The sequence below is a fragment of the Schistocerca cancellata genome, chromosome 4 (genome assembly GCF_023864275.1).
Source record: "Schistocerca cancellata isolate TAMUIC-IGC-003103 chromosome 4, iqSchCanc2.1, whole genome shotgun sequence".
Classification (NCBI taxonomy): domain Eukaryota; kingdom Metazoa; phylum Arthropoda; class Insecta; order Orthoptera; family Acrididae; genus Schistocerca; species Schistocerca cancellata.
Window position 1 is genome coordinate 686,436,884 of NC_064629.1, and position 21,585 is coordinate 686,458,468.

Genomic DNA, 21,585 nt, shown 5'->3' on the forward strand with positions numbered 1-21,585 from the left:
TGGCATGTACAGCAATCTGGACCACCACCTCTGAAGGTCTTGCTGTATGGTGGTAGAACATGCAATTGTGCTTTTTATGAGCAATAACAAGGGGTGGAAATGTTTATGTTGAGCTCTATTCCAATTTTCTGTACAGGTTCTGGAACTCTTGGAACTGAGGTGATGCAAAACATTTTTTGTTGTGTGTAGATGAAAGACTGCTATAGTGGGAAACTACTACTGATTCCTAAAATAAAAGACAATGCATAGTACAAGAAGCAGATTTGCAATGAAGGAAAGACATTTAAATCTGAAATATTTCTGGTGAATTAAGAAGTGCTAATTATTTACTAAAAGCTTTTTATGATAAGACTGAAAATGTTTGCCTTTTGTTTTTTATAAGACATGATATTGAACTCACTCATTATTTGATTGTTTCTATAAGTTAAATTAGTATGTTCAGTTTGGTTATGTGCATGTGAGTCCATTAATGAATTATTTAAAACAATTTTACACACTTTTAGATATACTGAATATCTCAGTATGATATTTGTTTGCAGGTTTTATGATAGAAATTCTCTTGCTATTTATAAGAAATACAAGGAGAGTTTTATATCTGCAGAGTACCAAACTGAAGGCTATTTAGTCCAGTTAAAGTTTGATTAGAAACAAACCACTCTGCAGTCAATAAATTGTAGAACTATAACAACTGTCAACTTCTATTGGTATCCACATTTTAAAGTATGGCTAACAGTATCTCAGTATGGTTTATATCCCTTACCTACATCAGTGGTTGCAACACTTGTAGGTAAATGATGAAACTCAGTGATTGTAATTTTGGCAATGGGTAACTGCTAATATTTGAGTGACTGTGTGAATATCATTAACTGAGGAAGTCTCTTCCACATGAGATGGATTCAATAACTCATATCAATGATTCATTGCAAGTTCACGTAGCATTCTGAAAACATATTTTCAAGATTTTTTTTTGTAAATGTGTAATGTTGTGCAATTGACAATTGGTTGATTGGATCTACTGTCCTATTGTGTTTCACAAGGCTCATATTTGAGACTTCCTGCAACATGAATTGCCACTGTTATTGAAAGAATGGCAAAGGAAAAAGAGGCAGACTGCTTTGATAATGTAGCTGTGGAATCTCAATTGGTTGTAGTAGTATTCCTCACATGTGAAACATTCAGATTCCTGAAATACAGCAACCACCAAGCTTGGATATATGGTTAAATGAACTTTTTAACACAAAACTGTTCTACTAAAATATTTATAATTCCTCTGAAATATTGTTTATACTGTCAAGAATATACATTTGAATTTCATCTCAGGATTACATACAATGGGCTACCATTTTATTTTTACATTGCATTTGACTGGCAGTTTCATAGGTAATTGAAAAGAATTAAGTTACTAATGTCACATATCATCACACAGTCACACAAAAAATTTGTACAAAATTTGAGCAGGAAACAACTGTTTTATACTAATAATACTACTATACTATTAATAAGGAAGCTAGTTGATATGTATTACAACAGTAGATTGACACTTTTGGTCGTTATTGTTACAGACTGAAAACATATCTTCACAAACAACATAGAGATATGTGTAAACAACACAGTTATACTCATAACCTAGGAGTCAGAAAAACAATTGCACTAAACACACACACACACACAAACACAAATATTACTTCCTTAGGTGCTAGATATTTTCAACTCTGTCTGTACAAATCTTTGTCAGTGTTGCCTTCTGCTATTAATAATTTGTTTGACTCCTCACTTGTAGCAGAAAGAGTTTGATGTTCCATTTCTGTTGTTCTTTGTGTCAAGCTTCTGAGTTTGATATTGCACAGTTTCTGTCTTTGAAAACATTCAAAATTGAAAAGCCAGCTGACTCCCAAACCAAAGAGAAGTGTCAATATGATTGAGATAAGTGAATACCAAAGAAATGATATTTTGTATGGATAAAAAATCTCATCATTAATCCTGAAACACAAATGTACAGTTAAAATCTGTGGAAACAGAGGAGATGTATAAGTAATTAAACATGTAGGCCTATGTTCATAAGCAGCAACAGGAGAATGTGTTACACACCTTACATATTGTGGCAGAATTGTTGTATTCTTTGAACAGTTATGCGTTGAAACAGGAAGCATGTTTGGGACATACCCTTTTTCAGATGCTATGTTGCTTCCAGTAGCTAACCATGCTGGTATGCCAATACCAAATATCATTCCAGCTGCTGCACCCTACAAAATAATGAATGCTGCATCTACACTCGGATAAAAGTGATGAATATTTTTTGTTTTATTTTTATCAGATGTTATATATGCTGTGTACTCTAAAATGAAATGCACTGATTTCTTGGATGCTTGTTATTTACATACATGTTCATGAAATAATAATTGCTGATGACTGACATGATAAAAATACACTGAAGAGCTATAGAAACTGGTACACCTGCCTAATATCATGCAGGGTCCCCATGAACATGCAGAAATGCCACAGCATGATGTGGCATGGACTTGACTAATATCTGAAGTCATGCTGGAGGACACTGACACTATGTATCCTGCAAGGCTGTCCATAAATCTGTATGAGTACAAGAGGGCTGAGATGTCTCCAGAACAGCATGTTGCGAGGCATCCCAGATATGTTCAACAATGTTCATGTCTAGGGAGTTTGGTGGCCAGCAGAAGTGTTTAAACTCAGAAGAATGTTCCTGGAGCTACTCTGTAGCAATTCTGGATGTGTGGGGTGTCATACATTGTCCTGTCGGAATACTTAATGGACATGAATGGATGCAGGTGATCAGACGGAATGCTTACATATGTGTCACCTGTCAGAGTCGTATCTAGACATATCAGGGGTCCCATATAACTCTAACTGCACACGCTCCACATTATTACAGAGCCTCCACCAGCTTGAACCTTCCCCTGCTGACATGCAGCGTCCATGGATTCATGAGGTTGTCTCCATACCCATACACATCCATCAACTCGATACAATTTGAAACAAGACTTGTCTGACCAGGCAACATGTTTCCAGTCATCAACAGTGAAATGTCAGAGTTTATGGGCTCAGGTAAGGCATAAAACTTTGTGTTGTGCAGTCATCAAGGGTACACGAGTGGGCCTTTGGCTCTGAAAGCCCATATCAATGATGTTTCATTGAATGGTTCACACCCTAACAGTTTTTGATGGCCCAGCATTGAAATGTGCAGCAATTTGTGGAAGGGTTTCAATTTTGTTATGTTGAATCATTCTCTTCAGTCATCATTGGTCCTGTTCTTGTAGGATCCTCTTCCAGCTACAGCAATGTTGGAGATTTGATGTTTTACTGGATTCCTGATATTCATGGTATACTCGTGAAATGGTCGTATGGGAAAATCCCCACTTCATCGTTACCTCAGAGATGCTGTGCCCCATTGCTTATGCCTCGACTATAACAACATGTTCAAACTCACTTAAATCCTGATAACCTGCCTTCATAGCAGCAGTAACCAATCTAACAACTGTGCCAGACACTTGTAGTCTTATATAGGTGTTGCTGACCGCAGTGCCATATTATGCCTGTTTCCATACCTCTGTATTTGAATACACATGCCTATACCAGTTTCTTTGGCACTTCAGTGTAGCATAAAAGGATTACTAGCAATACATAGCAGTACAAAAAGTGATGCTGTATTTCCTTATAAATGCTTCTTCCAGAAGATGATACCTCTCGTCATCCAAGATAAGGTATTTTGGCTGGTTATAACTTTTTTCATTGTTTATACTGCTAAAGACACAATTTATGGCAGAGAAAGTAACTTTTCGAACTGCTTTGATCTTCCTCGTGATTTACTTGGAAAGTGTCACTATAGTTACTTTGACAACTTGTACACTATCCCAGATTTGGTTCACAATCTAACAAGTAAGAGCACCAATGTTATCAGCACTAAGCAGCAAAACTGAAAGGAGTTCCCTGACTTCAAGAAAAATGACAAACGGAAGAAGGGCAAATACATAATGGCATACAGAATCAATCACAGTTTGACAAAATGAAATGACAAGAGAGATGTAGTGATGATGATACATTTCAGGAAGTAAATTCAAAGAATAGCATCACACAAAAGCCTAGTGTTGTCATGGATTGCAGCACCAATATGGGAGACATGGATAGGAGTGATTCCCAGCTGTAAAGCTACCAAATGACTAAGAATAGTATGGAAAAATATTCTTGATAAGTGTCAGGGAACAGTAGGCCATATCTTATGTATGAAAGCATGCTTTTGTGGCAACATCCATTGATAAAATATTCTCAGGTTCCAAGCTGTGTCAAGTGGTTAACTGTGTACGAGCTTTCGGCAGAGACCTCCTCTGACATTGTCAAGTGGTTGATTGTCATCTGAATGCCTCTGCCATGCTTACATAGCTGTGCAGCAATCAGTGACATCATTGGTGCCTAGTCCTGTGCCATATAGGGCAATGTTTTGGTTGCGTGACCGCCGCACCCGCTTCAACTCCCCAATCACGGGAGCCCAGGCTGTCCTCAGCTCCAATCCAACATCTTCATTGAGTATGCTGTCCAATGTTTTGATCTCTATTGCTTCAGTAGGCAGAAACACCTTTCATGTTGTGTGTGATACTGTTCAGTGGTACTGACAGTCTGACTGATATAAAACTGCCCACACCCACATGGTATTTTGTATATTCGTGGTGTTCTGAAGCCTACATCATCTTTCACAGGCTTCATTAGTTTCCAGATCTTTGTTGGGGGCCTGCAGACAGTACTGATTTTATGTTTCTTCTGGATCTGGCCAATCCTCTCCCTGGTGTCCTGCCACCTAACAAGGGCAATGCTACTGTCCTAATGGAATGAGCCAACTATGACATGAAAATCCTGCTGACATGCAGGTTCCATGGATTCATGACACTGTCTCCAAACCCGTACACACCCTTCCACTCAATACAATTTGTGAGACTTCTCTGACCAGGCAACATGTTTCCAGTCATTAACAGTCCAATGTCAGTGTCGACAGTCCAAGGTGGCTTTGTGTCATGCAGTCATCAAGGGTGGGCCTTTGGCTCCAAGATCTCATATCAATGATGTTTCATTGAATTATTTCCACACTGACACTTGTTGATGGCACAGCATTGAAATATGCAGCAAGTCATCATTGGTCCTGTTCTTGCAGGATCTTTTTTCAGCCACAGTGATTTAAGAGATTTGATGTTTTAGTGGATTCCTGATATTCAGAATACACACAATACACTTGTGAAATGGTCGTGCAGGAAAATCCCCATTTCATTACTACCTCGGAGATGCTGTGTCCCATTGCTTGCGTGCTGACTATAACACCACATTCAAACTCACTTAAATCTTAAGAACTTGCTGTTGTAGCAGCAGTAACAGATCTAACAACTGCATCAGACACTTTTAGTCTTATATAGGCATTGCTGACCATCGTGCCATATTCTGCCTGTTTAGATATCTCTGTATTTGAATATGCATGCCTATACCACTTTCTTTGGTGCTTCAGTGTATATCTGGACTCGAGATTAACTTGGAACAGTAATACAGAGTATATATGTAAAGAGCTATCCTGCATTATTTATCTGTTGAGTAAACTATGCTAGTTTCTTCCTAAAAAACTATTTGCTTTCGCTGTCATCTATGATATGGCATTCTTGTGTGGGGGTAGTTCTTCTGGGAGAAGACCATTAGGTGCATGTCTGGAATTTTCTTACCTAAAATATTTAGTAGTTCTTATTTCAAATAGTTAAATACACTGACCATTCCACCTCTCTTCATATACAGTTGCCTGATGTATATGGAAGATAACTACAACAAGTATAGCTTATGGCAGCCAGTACATCAACATCATATTCATCACACATTAAAGATAGATATGCCTGCAACCATGAGCATCAACAGAAATTTATTATGGTGGTGGGAGAGGGGGGGGGGGGGGGGGGAGGGGGTAAAGGTGGGGGCCATGACTCAAATCACCGTTTTTTATATAAATGAGATGGTCAGTTTCGAGATCTGTCATGCCACAAGAAACAAATTTTATAGGTGACAAAATGCTTAAAACACCCCAGAGAACTTGTTGTTATCCACACAATACTTGTTATAGTGTGAGAAATATGTAGTGATAATAAAAACTTTGTATTGTAGATTCCAGGGAAGGGGAGGCTCAGTCCCCACCCCTACATCCCACCTGTGGATGCCTAGGCCGACAACCAGTTTTAAGAAAATGCAGTGAAATTATGAATACCTAGGTAGAAAACTTTTCAGTTTATTTGCTTTATAGGCACATTAGGTCTTACCAAACGTCTTCAAAAGTAAAATACAAAAGTAGCTGAAAGAAAGGGTTTTTCACATACTCCAAGAATTTGAAAACTCTGTGAAAGATTATCTACATTACTAATTAATTTGTAAGACTGATTGCACTTTCATTAAAGAAACTGTATGTGTGTTCTTGTGTAGTGTTGTTTTACTTATATATATGAATTTTTATGTGATTGTATGTGATTTAGTATATAGTACATGTTTCTATACAATAAGTAACCATGTTTTCTCTAACCTGTCACCCCTCAATGTAAAAGCTATTTTAAAATTAGTAATTACATCAATTATATGTAAATGCTTAAAGAGGCATGAATAAATAAATAAATAAAACTGATTTGTGAAGCATGGAAGATACTTATCACTTGTGAAAACTAAATTTAACATTCATATTGAGATAATTGCAAGTACTTTACAAGATAACTATGTGGGAAATACATATATCAAGATTCAAGTAAAAACTGAGTGAAACAGCTTTGACAGGCAATGAATAATCAACCCATTAAACTTTCTAATAAACTGACAAATTTCCTACAAACATTGAAACACTTTATAATATACTTACATTAAATAAATTACACTGTCACAAAAAAATAATAAAATTTGTTTCTTAAGTGATTTATAGCAATAAGAACATATTGTTATTGTTTCAGTCCAAAAGAATCAGATTACTCTATGGTGATAGAAAACTGAACATGGTATACAAACATAGCACTGAATAAAGGAGGTATTGAACAGCAGACAGGTGTATAGAAAAACTTGGTTAGCACTTAATCTTGCATATAAAATCCATTGTTGGGCCATATTTGTAAAAATGATATTGTATACACTGAGGTGACAAAAGTCATGGTATAGTGAAATGTGCACATACAAATGGTGGTGGTATTGCATACACAAGGTATAAAAGGCCTGTGCATTGGCAGAGCTGCCATTTGCACTCAGGTGATTTATGTGAAAAGGTTCCCAATGTGATTATGACCGCATGATGTGAATTAAAAAATATTGAATGCAGACAAATTGGAGCAAGATGCATGGGACAGTCCATTTCAGAAATCATTGGGGTATTCTGAGATCCACAGTGTCAAGAGTGTGCTCAGGATATTAAATTTCAGGCAATATCTGCAGTGGCTCATGGCCTTCAGTTAATGACTGAGCAGTGGCATCTGTGTAGAGTTGTCAGTGCTAACATAGAAGCAACACCACATGAAATAGCCACAGAAATCAATGTGGAACATAAGATGAATGTATCCATCAGGGCAGTGTGGTGAAATTTGGCATAAATGGGCTATGGCAGCAGATGACCAATGTGAGTGCTTTTTCTAACAGCAAAACATCACCTGCAGCAGCTCTCTTGGGCTCATGACAATATTGGTTGGGCCCTAGATGACTGAAAAACTATGGTCCTGTCAGATGAGTCCCTATTTCAGTTGGTAAGAACTGATGGCAGGGTCTGGATGTGATGCAGACCCCACAAAGCCATGGACCAAAGTTGTAAACATGGCACTGAGCAAGCTGGTGGTGGCTCCATAATGGTGTGGGGGCTGTATTTACACGGAATGGACTGGGTCCTCTGGTCCAATTGAACCAATCATTGACTGAAAATGATTACATTTGGTGACTTTGAGAATATTTGCAGCCATTCACGGACATCGTGTTCCCAGACAATGATGGAATTTTTATGGATGACAATGCATCATGTCACCAGGACACAATTGTCCAGATTGGATTGAAGAAAATTCTGGACAATCTGAGTGAATGATTCAACCAGCCAGATCACCTGACATGAATCCCATTGAACACTTATGGAACCTAATCAAGAGGTCAGTTAGTGCACAAAATACTGCAGCAGCAACATTTTTGGAATTATGGACAGCTATAGAGCTGCAGAAGATTTCCAACGACTTGTTGGGTCCATTTCATGTTGAGTTGCTGCAACTACACTGGACAAAAGTAGGTCCAACACAATACTAAGAGGTATGCCATGACTTTTGTCTTCTCACTGCATCGAGGTATTGCAAATCTACACAAGAAATTGCACAATATTATATCCATGTGTGTGTGTGTGTGTGTGTGTGTGTGTGTGTGTGTGTGTGTGTGTGTGCCCACACGCCTATCTGCTGATAGGCAAATATTTAGTAAAAAATGATCTGTTTGCATATAGACTTTTACAATCATGTTATTAGCATACAAAATTAATAGAATCACTATTTTTCAATATATGCTTGTGCAGAAAATCCCACCTGTCTATCAGTTTTAGTCTTCAATTTAGAGATTAGCGATCCTGATAACTTGAGCGTGTCATGAGGCTGGTTGTTCACTTGCAATATTTAATATATGTTCAGTCAGTATATTGTCTAGTGAATGTGTAGAGCATGTGATAAATATTTTGTAAGGAACACATGTACTTTTTGGGTAACATAGGTCAGTTTAACTCTTTCTTATTGTATGTGTGTTACAGGTAGCATAAATGGGTATATATGTTGTCCCATGCTAAGACCATTGTGCAACAACAGTGGTACATTCTCAGTGGAGAGTACATGTTGAAAGTATCCTGCAGACACAGCTTTGCTGTGGTAAAGATAATAGGTGCATCACAGTGTGTGAGAAAAATGGCACAGCAACTGGAAGTATATTCCAAAGTTGAAGTATCCAGGACAGCATGATTCTTGTGGGTAACACCTCTAAATTGCACAGACTCACAATGAAATTATGGTGGTATATGGGCCAAATGCAATGTTGTATCCAGCCATAGTGAAGTGGTGCCAAAAATTTGACTAAGTCCACACAGATCTGGGTGACACATGTTGAAAAGGAAAGCCATCAACATCAAGTACAGGTAATAATATCCAGGAAATTGAGCAACTGATTTGTAGCAATTGCAGAGTGAGTATCATGGACATTGCTCAGCACATGTGCATCTCAACAAGCAGTGTTCATCCCATCATCTGGAATAATCTGCAGTATCAGAAATTGTGCTCATGTTCGGGTCTGCAATCATTACCTCTTGTACACAAAGGTGCAAGGTGTATGGTACCTTCTTTGAGCCCTACAAAGACTTCCTAAGCCATATCATTATGGGCAATCAGACATAGGTCCATCACTTGACACCAGCAACAGAGAGAGTGGCTGTGGAATGGAGACATACCTACTCACCTCTTAGGAAGAAATGTTGTACCATCAGCTGGGGGGGGGGGGGGGGGGGTCATAGCCACTGTTTCCTTCAACTGTAATGGAGGTATGTACACTGAGTTTATGGCAAAGTGCATAACTATTAATGCCAATTTGTTCTATGCAGCAATGATATTACTGCACAATGCTGTAAAGAAAACAATGCATGGAATGTTAAGCAAAGGCATTATTTTCCCATGTTACAATGCATCACCCCACACAGTGTGCACATCACTAGCTTTGCTTGAACATTTTAATGCAGGAAGTTTGGAAGCATGTGCCATACAGTCAAAGTCTTGCACCACATATGTGGCATCTGTGGCTAGCACCTTACAACCCAGTTACAAGCCACAAAACAGAGTGGTCTCGATTGCCACCCTGTCAAGGTGCCTGCAACACTGTGTCAGCTCATCCTGCTTGCAACACCTACTGCAGTATCTGGGGGCACCACATCTGCCATATACACTGCTGCTATTGCTGGCACTGGCTTGCCTCTGCAAGCCATGTGATACTAGCACAACTTCCCAGTATTTCTCCAGTGGATGGTCTTATAGGCTGCTGTCCAGCAGCTCACCAGTCAGTGTGAGTTCCAGCCTTGACCTTAACATCTTGAAATCAACACTTGACATTAGAAGCTCGGCAAGTCTATTCATCAGACAGCAGCACATGTCAGCCAGAACCTAAGAGAGTGGAAATGGTTAGAGCAGCATATATGGACTTTGCCTATGGTGATGTTTCCCTACTGTGACCGGCTGTGTACCCAGCTAGTAGCTTCAAGAACTGTTACTATGGTAGATCAACTACCATCAGATCATAACGATCTTTGCAGTTGCATCCATTCAGAGACTGTTTCAGTTGCTATCCTGAACCATTTGTTAAGTACTTACGTATTCTTTGTGTTAGTTATAAAGTTCTATTGTTCTCAGCTACCTGAACATCTGTCTCTTCTAGCAGCACACATCACCCACAAAAAGGTACTAAAATTTCCATCTTTTTGGCAAGCTGAAAGACATCTCAGGGAAAATAGTGTCTTGAATGATGATGCTCTCTGAGTGGTTCTTGAATGGCTCAGAGACCAAGGAGCACCTTTATATTTTTCAGGAACTGAACAGTTGGTAGAACATTCTGACCCATGTTTACAGAGATTTTGTAACTATGTTTAAAATTAGTGTAATGTATCTATGTGACTTTGAAGTGTAGTGAAATATTCAATAAAAGTTACTTGGCTTGCTATTTAATGTGTATCTTACTTTTTGAAGTCCCTTTGTATATTTCAATAAGGTTAAAGTTTTGTTTGTTGAGAAATAATTTTATACTACAAATGCATTCTTAAATACATGTAAGTATTCAGTCCCCTAACTTTACTATATCTGTGCAAATATTTTACAAATAACATGTTACACTTAACACTGTTTACCACAAGTCTCATTTATATAATATTAGGCAAATCAGTTCAAGAAATATGCAATAGACTGATTGATCTAGAGATGCATTTCCCATGAAATACATTTTTTCTTTTATGCTGTAGATATAAGTATAAAACATAAAAATGTTTGAAGCTAATAATAAGTTGCAATCTATAAGTATGCCAACCAGGTACTTGTTTGGTATACATGTGAGCTAGGCATAAAACTAAAATAACATTCTAATAAATAATACCTATGTAAAATCATGTTTTGTAAATTCTCATCACATCACATCACATCATGTCATCAATCATGTCCAATATCACGATGCACATGTCTTGTGCAAGAATGATTTAGTGATGAATAAATAAAGAATATTTTGTGAACTATACTTACCACTGCATTTACCCATGGAACATACATTCCCAAAAGAAAAAGAGCAAATAATGCTCCAGAAAAGAATCCTGATAGAGACACTGCAACCTGTAGACAATAATTAAACAACAAACATCATGCATGTTTCTACAAATCTCAGGTTTTAACAGTTGTGAAAATAAGAGAAAATATGATTTGTGAATCATATGATAGTTCTTAATATCATAAACAAGGACAAAAAATTTCAAATCTTATTTAAACAAAAAGAAGATATTTTACACTTCCTCCTCATGTTTTGATCTTATTACATCATATCTATCTGTGAAAAACTGTAAGCTCTTGTCTATTTCACATATTTTACTGGTAAAGACATTCTAAAATACACATATTGCAGTTAAAAAAAATATTCTCAAGAAATTCTTGCATTTTCCAAGTTAGTTCACTGGAGGTACAGCTGTTGGTGTATTTTTGAACCTAACATTTCAGCTATTACCATGTCAGAATATTAATTAATAAAGGAAATTTGATCTCAGTGATTCAGTTGGGTAAGTTCTGACAATGAGAAAAAGCTGATTTCCAGAAAACATCTTCAGCTTAATGCGTAACAATATTCGCAATACACAATATGTTTAGAAATGAGAAGAGGTGGTTTTTTTTAAAGGTAGTGCCAGTGACAATACATACCTAAGTTTTGTAGATATGTAATGTTGTGACAGTGCCACGAGATTTAAAAGTGCCGCTACGTCAGTACACAAACACGGCGATAGAGGCGCTCCGCAGCGCGGCTGAGTGCGGGAGCGCCACTTGGCTATGAACGGCGTCGGCCGCATGTCACGGCACGGCAGTTGAGTGACAGCTACGGAGTTGGTAGCATGAAACCCACTATTGTTTCTACGTTAGTATATCCACGCAATTTATTAGTGAATGAAAGGTTATAACACTTTTTGGCGACGAGGTCGGATTTTTTTTTCCAGCGTTGGAGTATTGCGCGTTCGTGTCTGGGCAGACATGGAACAGCTTATGCAAGTGCTCATTGAACAACAAACACAGCTGATGGCTGCTATTCAGGCATTGTCGACATCGCTTACTCATCGTCTGTCGTCCTCTTCTCCGCCTCCATTCCCTCCTTACGACGAGGCCGCTGAAGACTGGGAGGATTATGAGAAGTGTTTGCGGCAACACTTCTTGGCTTTTGGCGTTGTCGACACTCCGATGTGTAAGTCGTTATTTCTATCTTGGATTTCCCCACGGATCTATCAGCTGCTATCTCAGTTAGCACCTCTGTGGGAGCCTGCCTCTCTGACCTTCCAAGAAATGTGTGACTTATTGTCTAACTATTACCGAAAAAACACTCACGTCGTTGCCACCCGCGTGGCGTTCTACTGGTGTCGTAAACAGCCCCATCAATCTTACCGGACTTGGGCGGCGGAACTACACGGTCTGAGTAGGAAATGTCAGTTTGTCACGGACACTCATCATGAGTCTTATGCTGATTCAATGGTTAGGGATGCTATTCTACAGCTTGCTCCTGATAAAGAAGTTCGGCAACGTGCCCTACAACTGCCAAACCTGTCGTTGTCGGAAGTTCTAAGCATCGCTCAATCCTTTGAAGTGTCTCACGCTGCTGGTGCACAAATAGACGCGTGGTGTGATGTGGGCACTGTACAGTCAACTTTCGACACGGACAATATGCCTGTTTCCCAGGAGAACGATGATGTGGCGGCGGTTCACTCGCGTAAACAACGTCACGTTGGGCCGCAACGCTCGCAGCGAAAACAGCAACCACAGAAACAGGTTCGTTCCACCCTTCCTTCTTGTCCACGTTGTTTCGTACAGCATGACAGGGCCGCGTGTCCAAAACGATGGGCCACGTGTAATTCATGTAGGAAAAAAGGCCACATTGCTTCTGTGTGTCAGTCCCCTCACGTTCCTGTCGACGAGGGCGAGGCATTGGACATGGATGTTAACTGTGTGCTTTCTCAAACAAATAAGTTGTTTGTTACTGTTCGTGTTCTGGATAAAGACATTCGCATGCAAGTGGACACTGGCTCTGCAGTAACTCTCATTAATTCTCGCACGTATTTGGAGTTGGGCTCCCCTCCCTTGTCTCCAGTTACGCGAAATCTGAGAACTTATAATAAACAGAAAATTCCTATCGTGGGCCAGTTTGATGCTTCCACTGCCTACAAGTCTGTAGTTCGGCCCCTCATATTTTACGTGGTGGATCATGCGGGCACTGAAAATCTGTTCGGGTATGATGCTTTCCAGTTGTTTGGGTTCTCCATTGATGATGATGTGCACCTCATATCTGAGGATATTCCGTATCAACAGCTGGATGGATTGTGTTCTGAATTCTCGTCCGTGTTCTCTTCTGGTCTGGGTCGTGCCAAGGATTTTGAAGCCCACATTACTCTTAAACCTACAGCTCGCCCTAAGTTTTTCCGGGCACGCCCTATTCCGATGACGTTGCGGGCACCTGTCAAGGCTGAGATAGACAGGTTAACAGCTTCGGGGATTCTCCTTCCTGTAACCTCCAGTGAATGGGCATCGCCAATCATGGTGGTTTCTAAACCCAACGGGAGTCTGCGATTGTGTGGCGATTTTAAAGCCACTGTCAACGCTCAGAGTCTCATTGACACTCATCCTCTTCTCCGTCCTGAGGAGTTATTTACCAAGCTCGCTGGGGGCCAGTTCTTTTCCAAACTTGACTTATCGGAGGCGTACCATCAGTTGCCATTGGATGCGTCTTCCAAGGAATTTCTCGTCATCAACACTCCTTGTGGGTTGTATCAGTACCAGCGGTTACCATTTGGTGTCGCTAGCGCACCGGCCATTTTTCAGCGGTTTTTGGAACAGCTCACGGCTTCCGTTCCTGGCTGCATCAACTACCTGGATGACATTGTTGTCATGGGGGCCTCCACTGAGGAGCACCTTCGCAATTTGCGTTCATTATTTCGGGTTCTGCATTCGGCTGGGTTGAAGTGCAATCTGGACAAGTCACAGTTCTTCCAACCCTCCATTGTGTATCTTGGTTTCCACTTGTCCCGTGAAGGTATACGTCCTCTACGTCAGCACGTTGCGGCCATCACCGCTCTCCCCCGGCCGTCTACGGTCAAAGAACTTCAGGCGTTTCTAGGCAAGATTGCTTATTATCACAAATTCATTCCATCCGCGGCGGCGGTGGCTCATCCTCTGCATCAGCTGTTATGCAAAAACGTTCCTTTCTGTTGGTCCGACGAGTGTGAGCAGGCTTTTGTTCACCTGAAGGCTCATTTGCAGTCGGCGCCTTGTCTTGCCACATTCCGTCCGGGTCAGCACTTGGTTCTGGCGACTGATGTGTCACAGTATGGCCTAGGGGCTGTTCTCGCCCATCGGTATGAGGGAGACCCATCGCCTATGCTTCAAAGACCCTCAACAATGCCCAACGGCGTTACTCTCAAATCGAAAAGGAGGCGCTCGCTATCATTTATGCTCTAAAAAAGTTCAGCGTTTTTTTGTATGGTTCTAAGTTTCACCTCATCACCGACCACAAGCCGCTGGTCTCTCTGTTCAGCCCTTCGGCGTCGCTTCCGGATAAGGCGGCTCACCACCTGCAACGTTGGGCCTTATACTTGTCTCGTTTTCACTATGAGATTCACTATCGCCCCACGGCCCAGCACGCCAACGCTGATGTATTGTCGCGATTGCTGATGGGCCCTGACCCGGTTTTCGATCATGATGAACTACTCTGTTTTCACATTGATGAGGAAGAATGTCATGCGGTCGAGGGTTTTCTGCTTACAGGTTCGCAGGTCACGTCGGCTACTGCGCGGGACCCGGTCCTGCGTCAGGTGATCGGTTTTGTTCAACGGGGTTGGCCGGACAGGACCAAGGGCCGGGCATCGGATCCCCTTCGCAACTACCATGCCTTGCACCTTCGTCTGTCTGTCGGTGAGGGTGTTGTTCTTCTGGCCACGGATGGCACATCTCCACGGGTCATGGTGCCAGCCACTCTTCGCAAAGATGTTCTCAAACTCTTGCATGAAGGCCATTGGGGGATTTCTCGGACTAAGTCCCTGGCCCGCAGGCTTGTTTATTGGCCCGGTATCGATTCAGACATCTCCCACATGGTCGCTGCATGTGGTCAGTGTGCTCAACAACTGGCTGCACCCCGTACGATGCCCTCTCCGTGGCCTGATCCGGCGCAGCCATGGGAACGGGTGCACGCTGACTTTGCCGGCCCCTTCCTCGGCACTTATTGGCTACTGTTGATTGACGCCTTCTCGAAGTTTCCGTTTGTGGTTCGATGTCCGTCGCCCACCACTGCGGTGATGACGCTGGCTTTGTCCAAAATTTTTGCGCTAGAAGGTCTTCCCTCCACGATTGTCATGGACAACGGCCCTCAGTTCTCTTCGCAGGCCTTCCATGATTTTTGTACTGGACAAGGGATTTATCATCTTACAGCACCGCCCTTCCATCCCCAATCGAATGGGGAGGTCGAGCGCCTTTTCCGCACTTTCAAAAGCCAGATGAAAAAATTCCTTACTGATTTTTCTACCGATGACGCTCTGTTGCAATTTCTGAGTTCTTATCGCTTCACGCCTCTGGGTGATCGCAGCCCTGCTGAACTCTTGCATGGCTGCCAACCGCGCACTCTACTGCACCTGCTTCACCCTGTCAGGCCTAGTACTGTGTCCCCTCGTGCGGGAAAATACTCGGTGGGCGCCGACGTGTGGGCATGAGGGTATGGATCTCGCCCTAAATGGATTCCAGGGGTGGTCAAGGTTCTTCGCGGCTGCTGGCTTTGTGCAATACGTACGGACAACGGCATGGTTGTTCGTCATTACGACCAGATGCGCCCACGAGTGGTGGCCACGCCGGTGCCACCGCCCCTTCTTTCGCCTCCACCAGCCCGAGAAGCCAGTCCTGTCGCTGCTGCCGATCTCCCGTGCGTGTCGCTGCAGCCAACGTCGCTGCCACTTCCGAGTACGCCAGAACCGGCCCCAGTCGCGAAGCCGCCTTCTCCGGGACCCATCTCGCTGGAGCACACCCCCAGGTCCACGACACCTATGGATGCTGCTCCGGAGTTTTCACCCATCATCTCGTCCAGGAGGCACGTTCCACGCACAGGTTTCTGTCCTGAACATTTTCGACCATATTCTCGTGTTTCTCCGCGGGATCTTCTCGGGGTCTCCCAAGAGGTCATGGATGTCTCCGCACTGTCCGTGTCTCCAAGGAAGTGAGTGTGTTTTTTTTTTTCAAGGGGGGAAAAGTGTTGTGACAGTGCCACGAGATTTAAAAGTGCCGCTACGTCAGTACACAAACACGGCGATAGAGGCGCTCCGCAGCGCGGCTGAGTGTGGGAGTGCCACCTGGCTATGAACGGCGCCGGCCGCATGTCACGGCACGGCAGTTGAGTGACAGCTACGGAGTTGGTAGCATGAAACCCACTATTGTTTCTACGTTAGTATATCCACACAATTTATTAGTGAATGAAAGGTTATAACATGTAACATTTACAGAAATGATAAATTAGCCAGAGACTGTATTGGTAAACATGAACAAAACAAATTTTTATTCCTAACTTAAGACTGGCCTTCCATATGTCATTCAATTATAGCGCATCAAAGAAAATTAATCTGAATTGTTTAAAGGAATGAAACACTTACTGGCACAAGACCACCCATGTATGGTACAGCAAACACCAAAGCAAATGAAAGTAGTCCAAACAATAAGGCAAGCAGTTTTACTGTTAATGCTGCCCTGGACTGATTCAATTTCTTCTTAAAATTTGAGCCATCCATCTCTGCAAACCATATAGCAGCAAGTGAATTCAGGCCAGTTGAGACAGTACTAGAAAAAAAAGATGTAGATTCATGTCAAATTCCTCCATATAAATGCAATTCTGTTGAAGGCCTGTAGTACATAAAAACAATCTAAGAGCACTCAATTTTTTGAATTAAGATCTATTACATTAGGTTTTCTCATGCCCAGAACATAAGGCAGGAAAATTAACAAATTTACATAATGCCAGGACTGAAATTTAGTCTGCAGAACTACTGTTAAGCAGATTTCTATCTCATAAGTATCCATTCCGGAATATCATGTACCAGATGGTGTAACACATTTCATGCAGAGTGCACTGTATTTCAGAGATATCACTCTGTTATAAAAGCAGCATAGGCTGTAAATGACATTATTATGTGAAACAACCATAAACAAAGGATGAAATTAGTTATCACCTTGTTACGCAACCAGAAAGAGATTTAATACATCACTTGTATAAAAGATGAGCAAATTAGGATTTAATTTGAATACAGAGGCTTGTGGTAATTTTGTATCTGAGAAAAGAACTTTATTCTTCAAATAGAAGATGTTCTGACTAGCAGACAGGGACTTTGGTAGAAATATGACTTAACTACGAACAAGGACTGTGTGGTAAAGTTTCGCTGGTTAGTTTTTCTTCTTCATGGTGGTCTGCCCTTTTACAACTTTGTGTTTGGCAAATAACATTTAATCTACATGTAAATACTTATTTTCTGTCCTTGGTTTTCTGAGATTCACAATATTTGAGAAATTTATTGCAGAGACAGTTGTCAAGAAAAGAAGTATATCATTCTTTCATTTTGTAAACAGTATTTGTTTTCAAATATGAAATAGATTTTGTTGTGCGGTAAGAGAAAAGAAGGTGAAGGAAATATGATTTCTTCAGCACATATTCCAATCCAATATGTGAATCAAATACACCCAATTCCTCCTTGAAATTACAAGCCTGATTCCAATTCAACAGATGCAAGTGGGAACCTATATAGAACTCCTGTATCCAACAACATAAATAGACAAACTGTATAGTGAGGCTTCAAACAGTTTCAGTATAGCAATATCACCTTCAGAATGATGGTGGAGATGCATCAGTAGTCACAACTTCATCTGAACCTATCCATATCCACCATGTGAAAATTATTGTTAAATATGTGGCAGGGGACACTTTTTATTCAACCATATGTTATGGTTTCTGTTTGTTTCATTCACAGATGGAATTTTGGGAAATAAAATGCCTTTACATATCTGTGTAGGTTTTTATTAGTCTAATATTTATCTTCATGATGTCTATGGTATCAAGGTGCAGAGGGCCAACAATACTCACAATTTTCTTCCTTTAAACAATAATGCATTGTGAGTAGCTGTAGAGCATAACTGTTAGGTGACTGCCCAAAACATAGTTGGGGTAATGAGTATACATTATTTCACAATTTTCAAGTACTTACAAGATTTGACACAATGTGTGAGGCTTTGTCTCTGAGTGAACTAGTCTCTAATTTTCTGTAGCAAAAATGTACTAATTTACAACAGAGGAGGGCATATGATGAAATAGGTGTATTACAGTGTTTATAAAATTCAAACCTTACTAATGGTGCATTGTTGTCATTATTATGTTCACCAGCTCTCCAACCAGTTTGCTATACTTTTTAAGAATGTGTACCTGTATGTGGGGAAATACATTGACAGAAAAAAACCACAACACTAACAATAATTAATGTGGAGTAATCAAATTTTGGGAATACATTTGCCTAGATAACATGTTTAAGTGGTTAACATTGCAAGATCACAGGTTAATGTAAGTGCAAGATAAGCCATTACAAATGTAAAATGCTGGCACATTAATAACCAGTGTAACCACCATAATGTTGAATGCAAGTATGCAAGCATACATGCTTTATGTTGTTCAGGTGCTGGATGTCAGTTTGTGGGATAGAATTCCATTCCTATTGCAGTTCATTGGTCAATACAGGGTTGATAAATGCTGGTTGTGGATGTCAGTGGTGTTGTCATGCGATGATGCCCCATATGTGATTCATTGGAAACAGATCTGGTGACTGAGCAGGCCAAGGCAACATGTTGACACTCTATAGAGCATGTTGGGTTGCAACAGTGATATGTGGGTGAGCGTCGAATCACCAGATTGACGTACAGATTTGCAGTTAGAGTGCATGGGATAACCACGAGAGTGCTACTGCTGTCATACAAAATTGCACTCAATAACATAAATCTAATGTACATACTGTGTGTTAGGATGCAGACAGGTTGGCTGCAGGCCCTCAACTAGCCTCCTCCTAATTAATACATGGCCATCACTGGCACCAAGGCAGAACCAACTGTCATCAGAAAACACAACAGATCTCCACCCTGTCCTCCAATGAGCCCATTATTGACATCACTTGAGTCACAAATGGTGGTGGTTTGAGGTCAATGGAATCCAGCTCAGAGCTGCCTTTGAAGTAACTGATTTGTAACAGTTTGTTTTGTCACTGTGGTGCCAACTGCTGCTCAAATTGCTGCTGTATATGCAGTAAAGTGCACCAGAACCATTTGGCAAACACAATGGTCTTCCCTTTCAGTAGTACCACATGGCCATCTGGAGCCCAGTCTTCGTGCAACCTTACAGTCCCCCGACCACCATTGCCAGCAATCATGTGCAGTGGCTACATTCTTGCCAAGTCTTTCTGCAATATTGCAGAAGGAACATCCAACTTCTCATAGCCCTGTTACATGACCTTGTTCAAACTCAGTGAGGCACTGATAATGGCACCTTTGTTGCCTTAAAAGCATTCTTGATTAACATCAACTAACCACATGCAATCCACAAGATAACTAATGATCATGACAGTAACAGTGTGTATTTAAAGCAAACCTCATTTGCATCCTCATAGTGGCACTAATAGTACCATTCTTATGTGACTGGTGTGAAATCTGAATAGACATAAATTTCCAGATGTAGAAATACATCTACCAACTTTTGTTCATGTCGCAAAAATCGTTCTTGATGTTGTGATTTTACCTTCAGTCAGTGTAATTTTATCAGTGGAGTGATTTTCAAAACACCTTTAACTTTTGATTGTTCTAGATGATTGAAGATCTGGAGAAATGGATTTAACTGACTAGTATCTGATTCAGAAAATTTCTAGAACCAGTTGTTGCTGATTCTTGCTGATAGAATGTCTTTTCTTTAGTTGTAATATTGCTCAGATTTTCACTAGTGAATCTTAATTTTATTTGCCACAACATAATCTAAACTGCTCAAGAGTATTTGCACTATCTAAATATTTGCAAATTTGTGCAAGCTGATTCATCAGGAGTGCAGAATGAAAGAATAAGCCTTATGAAACTAAAATATAATTTAAATGTACATGAAAACAAAATAACCCAAATAAAGGCAGTCTGTTCAAGAGTGGACATTTTTGCTCATCCCAGAAAGCAAAATGTGCATCTAATATCACGCTGCTGTAGCACATGTACTGTAATATTCTTTAAGTTCCCCTAGTATGAAGTTCACTAGATGACTGCCCCATTCTTTGACAATGACCATAATAAGTTCATTCAGTGTGTGAGCAGGGTTACTGCAATGACACACTGCAAATTTCAACAGGCCCCAAGCGTGCTCAGTAGCTCAACTGGTACTGAGACCATTCTGTTTCACTGATTATTGTCATCTGGAGGAAAGTGATTACAAGTAGGATATGATTGATAATGAATTATTATCATGGAATGAAGGACCCATCACTGTAGGGTTAGACTATAGGTTGGAGGATCCCTGTTACTGCAATGGAAAGCCCTCAAGTTACCACTGATAACAATGAGAAGTGTTCAATCCCCATCCTCAATACAGGCATAAAGTATCATTGCTGTACCTCCACTTTGAACCTGTGGGACTGAATGCCTGAGGGATCTGGTAACCTCTGCACACTGACCTGTGAGGGGCATCATATGTCAGACAAATCCTACACACACTGGCAAAGAGAGCCTAATGCCACTGATCCAGGTTTCATTCCCCATATTCCTTGCCCACCTCCTTCAAGCACCATTGTTTTGAGGAGCTTGTACTGTTGTTTGTGGTGGATTGACCAAATTTCTCATGTCTGAATAATTGTGTACTGACTGGACTGACAGCTCTCCCAGTTACCTACAAAAAGGCAGCATTCAGTTATAATTTGTCCTGCGAGAATGGATATCTATGAGCAATAATTTGTAGGTAGTAACCACCAGCTGGTGCTGTTGGCAGCAGGCAACTACCATGAGGTACATCATCTATATTTTATCTTTCAAGACAGCAGATGTATATTTGAATGTCATTACTGTGGTTTGTGCCAATTTGGAGGACACCTCTCCACGCTGAAAACTGTTATTGCCATCAAGTGACAATGAGTCCATGGTCTAAACTTGAAATTAATTTTTGAGACATTTTGACAGAAGTAACAGCATACACACCTGCATTGTCCCACTCAGGACTGGAGACATTGTATGCCCTACTGAAATGCATCGAGAATGCAGG

General features: G+C 40.8%; 1 protein-coding gene across 2 annotated transcripts in view; it reads right to left on the bottom strand.

Annotated features, from left to right (window-relative positions):
• Positions 1-1,243: 1,243 nt before the first annotated feature.
• The window catches only part of LOC126183536 (sodium-coupled monocarboxylate transporter 1-like), a 249,887-nt gene continuing 229,545 nt past the window's right edge, over positions 1,244-21,585 (bottom strand). For both annotated transcript variants that reach the window (XM_049925607.1, XM_049925606.1), the window contains exons 11-14: positions 16,925-17,108; positions 11,298-11,384; positions 2,089-2,243; positions 1,244-1,980 (exon numbers count right to left, since the gene is read on the bottom strand). In XM_049925607.1, coding sequence (XP_049781564.1) covers positions 1,707-1,980; positions 2,089-2,243; positions 11,298-11,384; positions 16,925-17,108 — 700 coding nt within the window. In that variant the 3' untranslated portion in view covers positions 1,244-1,706. The remainder of the gene's footprint in view (positions 1,981-2,088; positions 2,244-11,297; positions 11,385-16,924; positions 17,109-21,585) is intronic.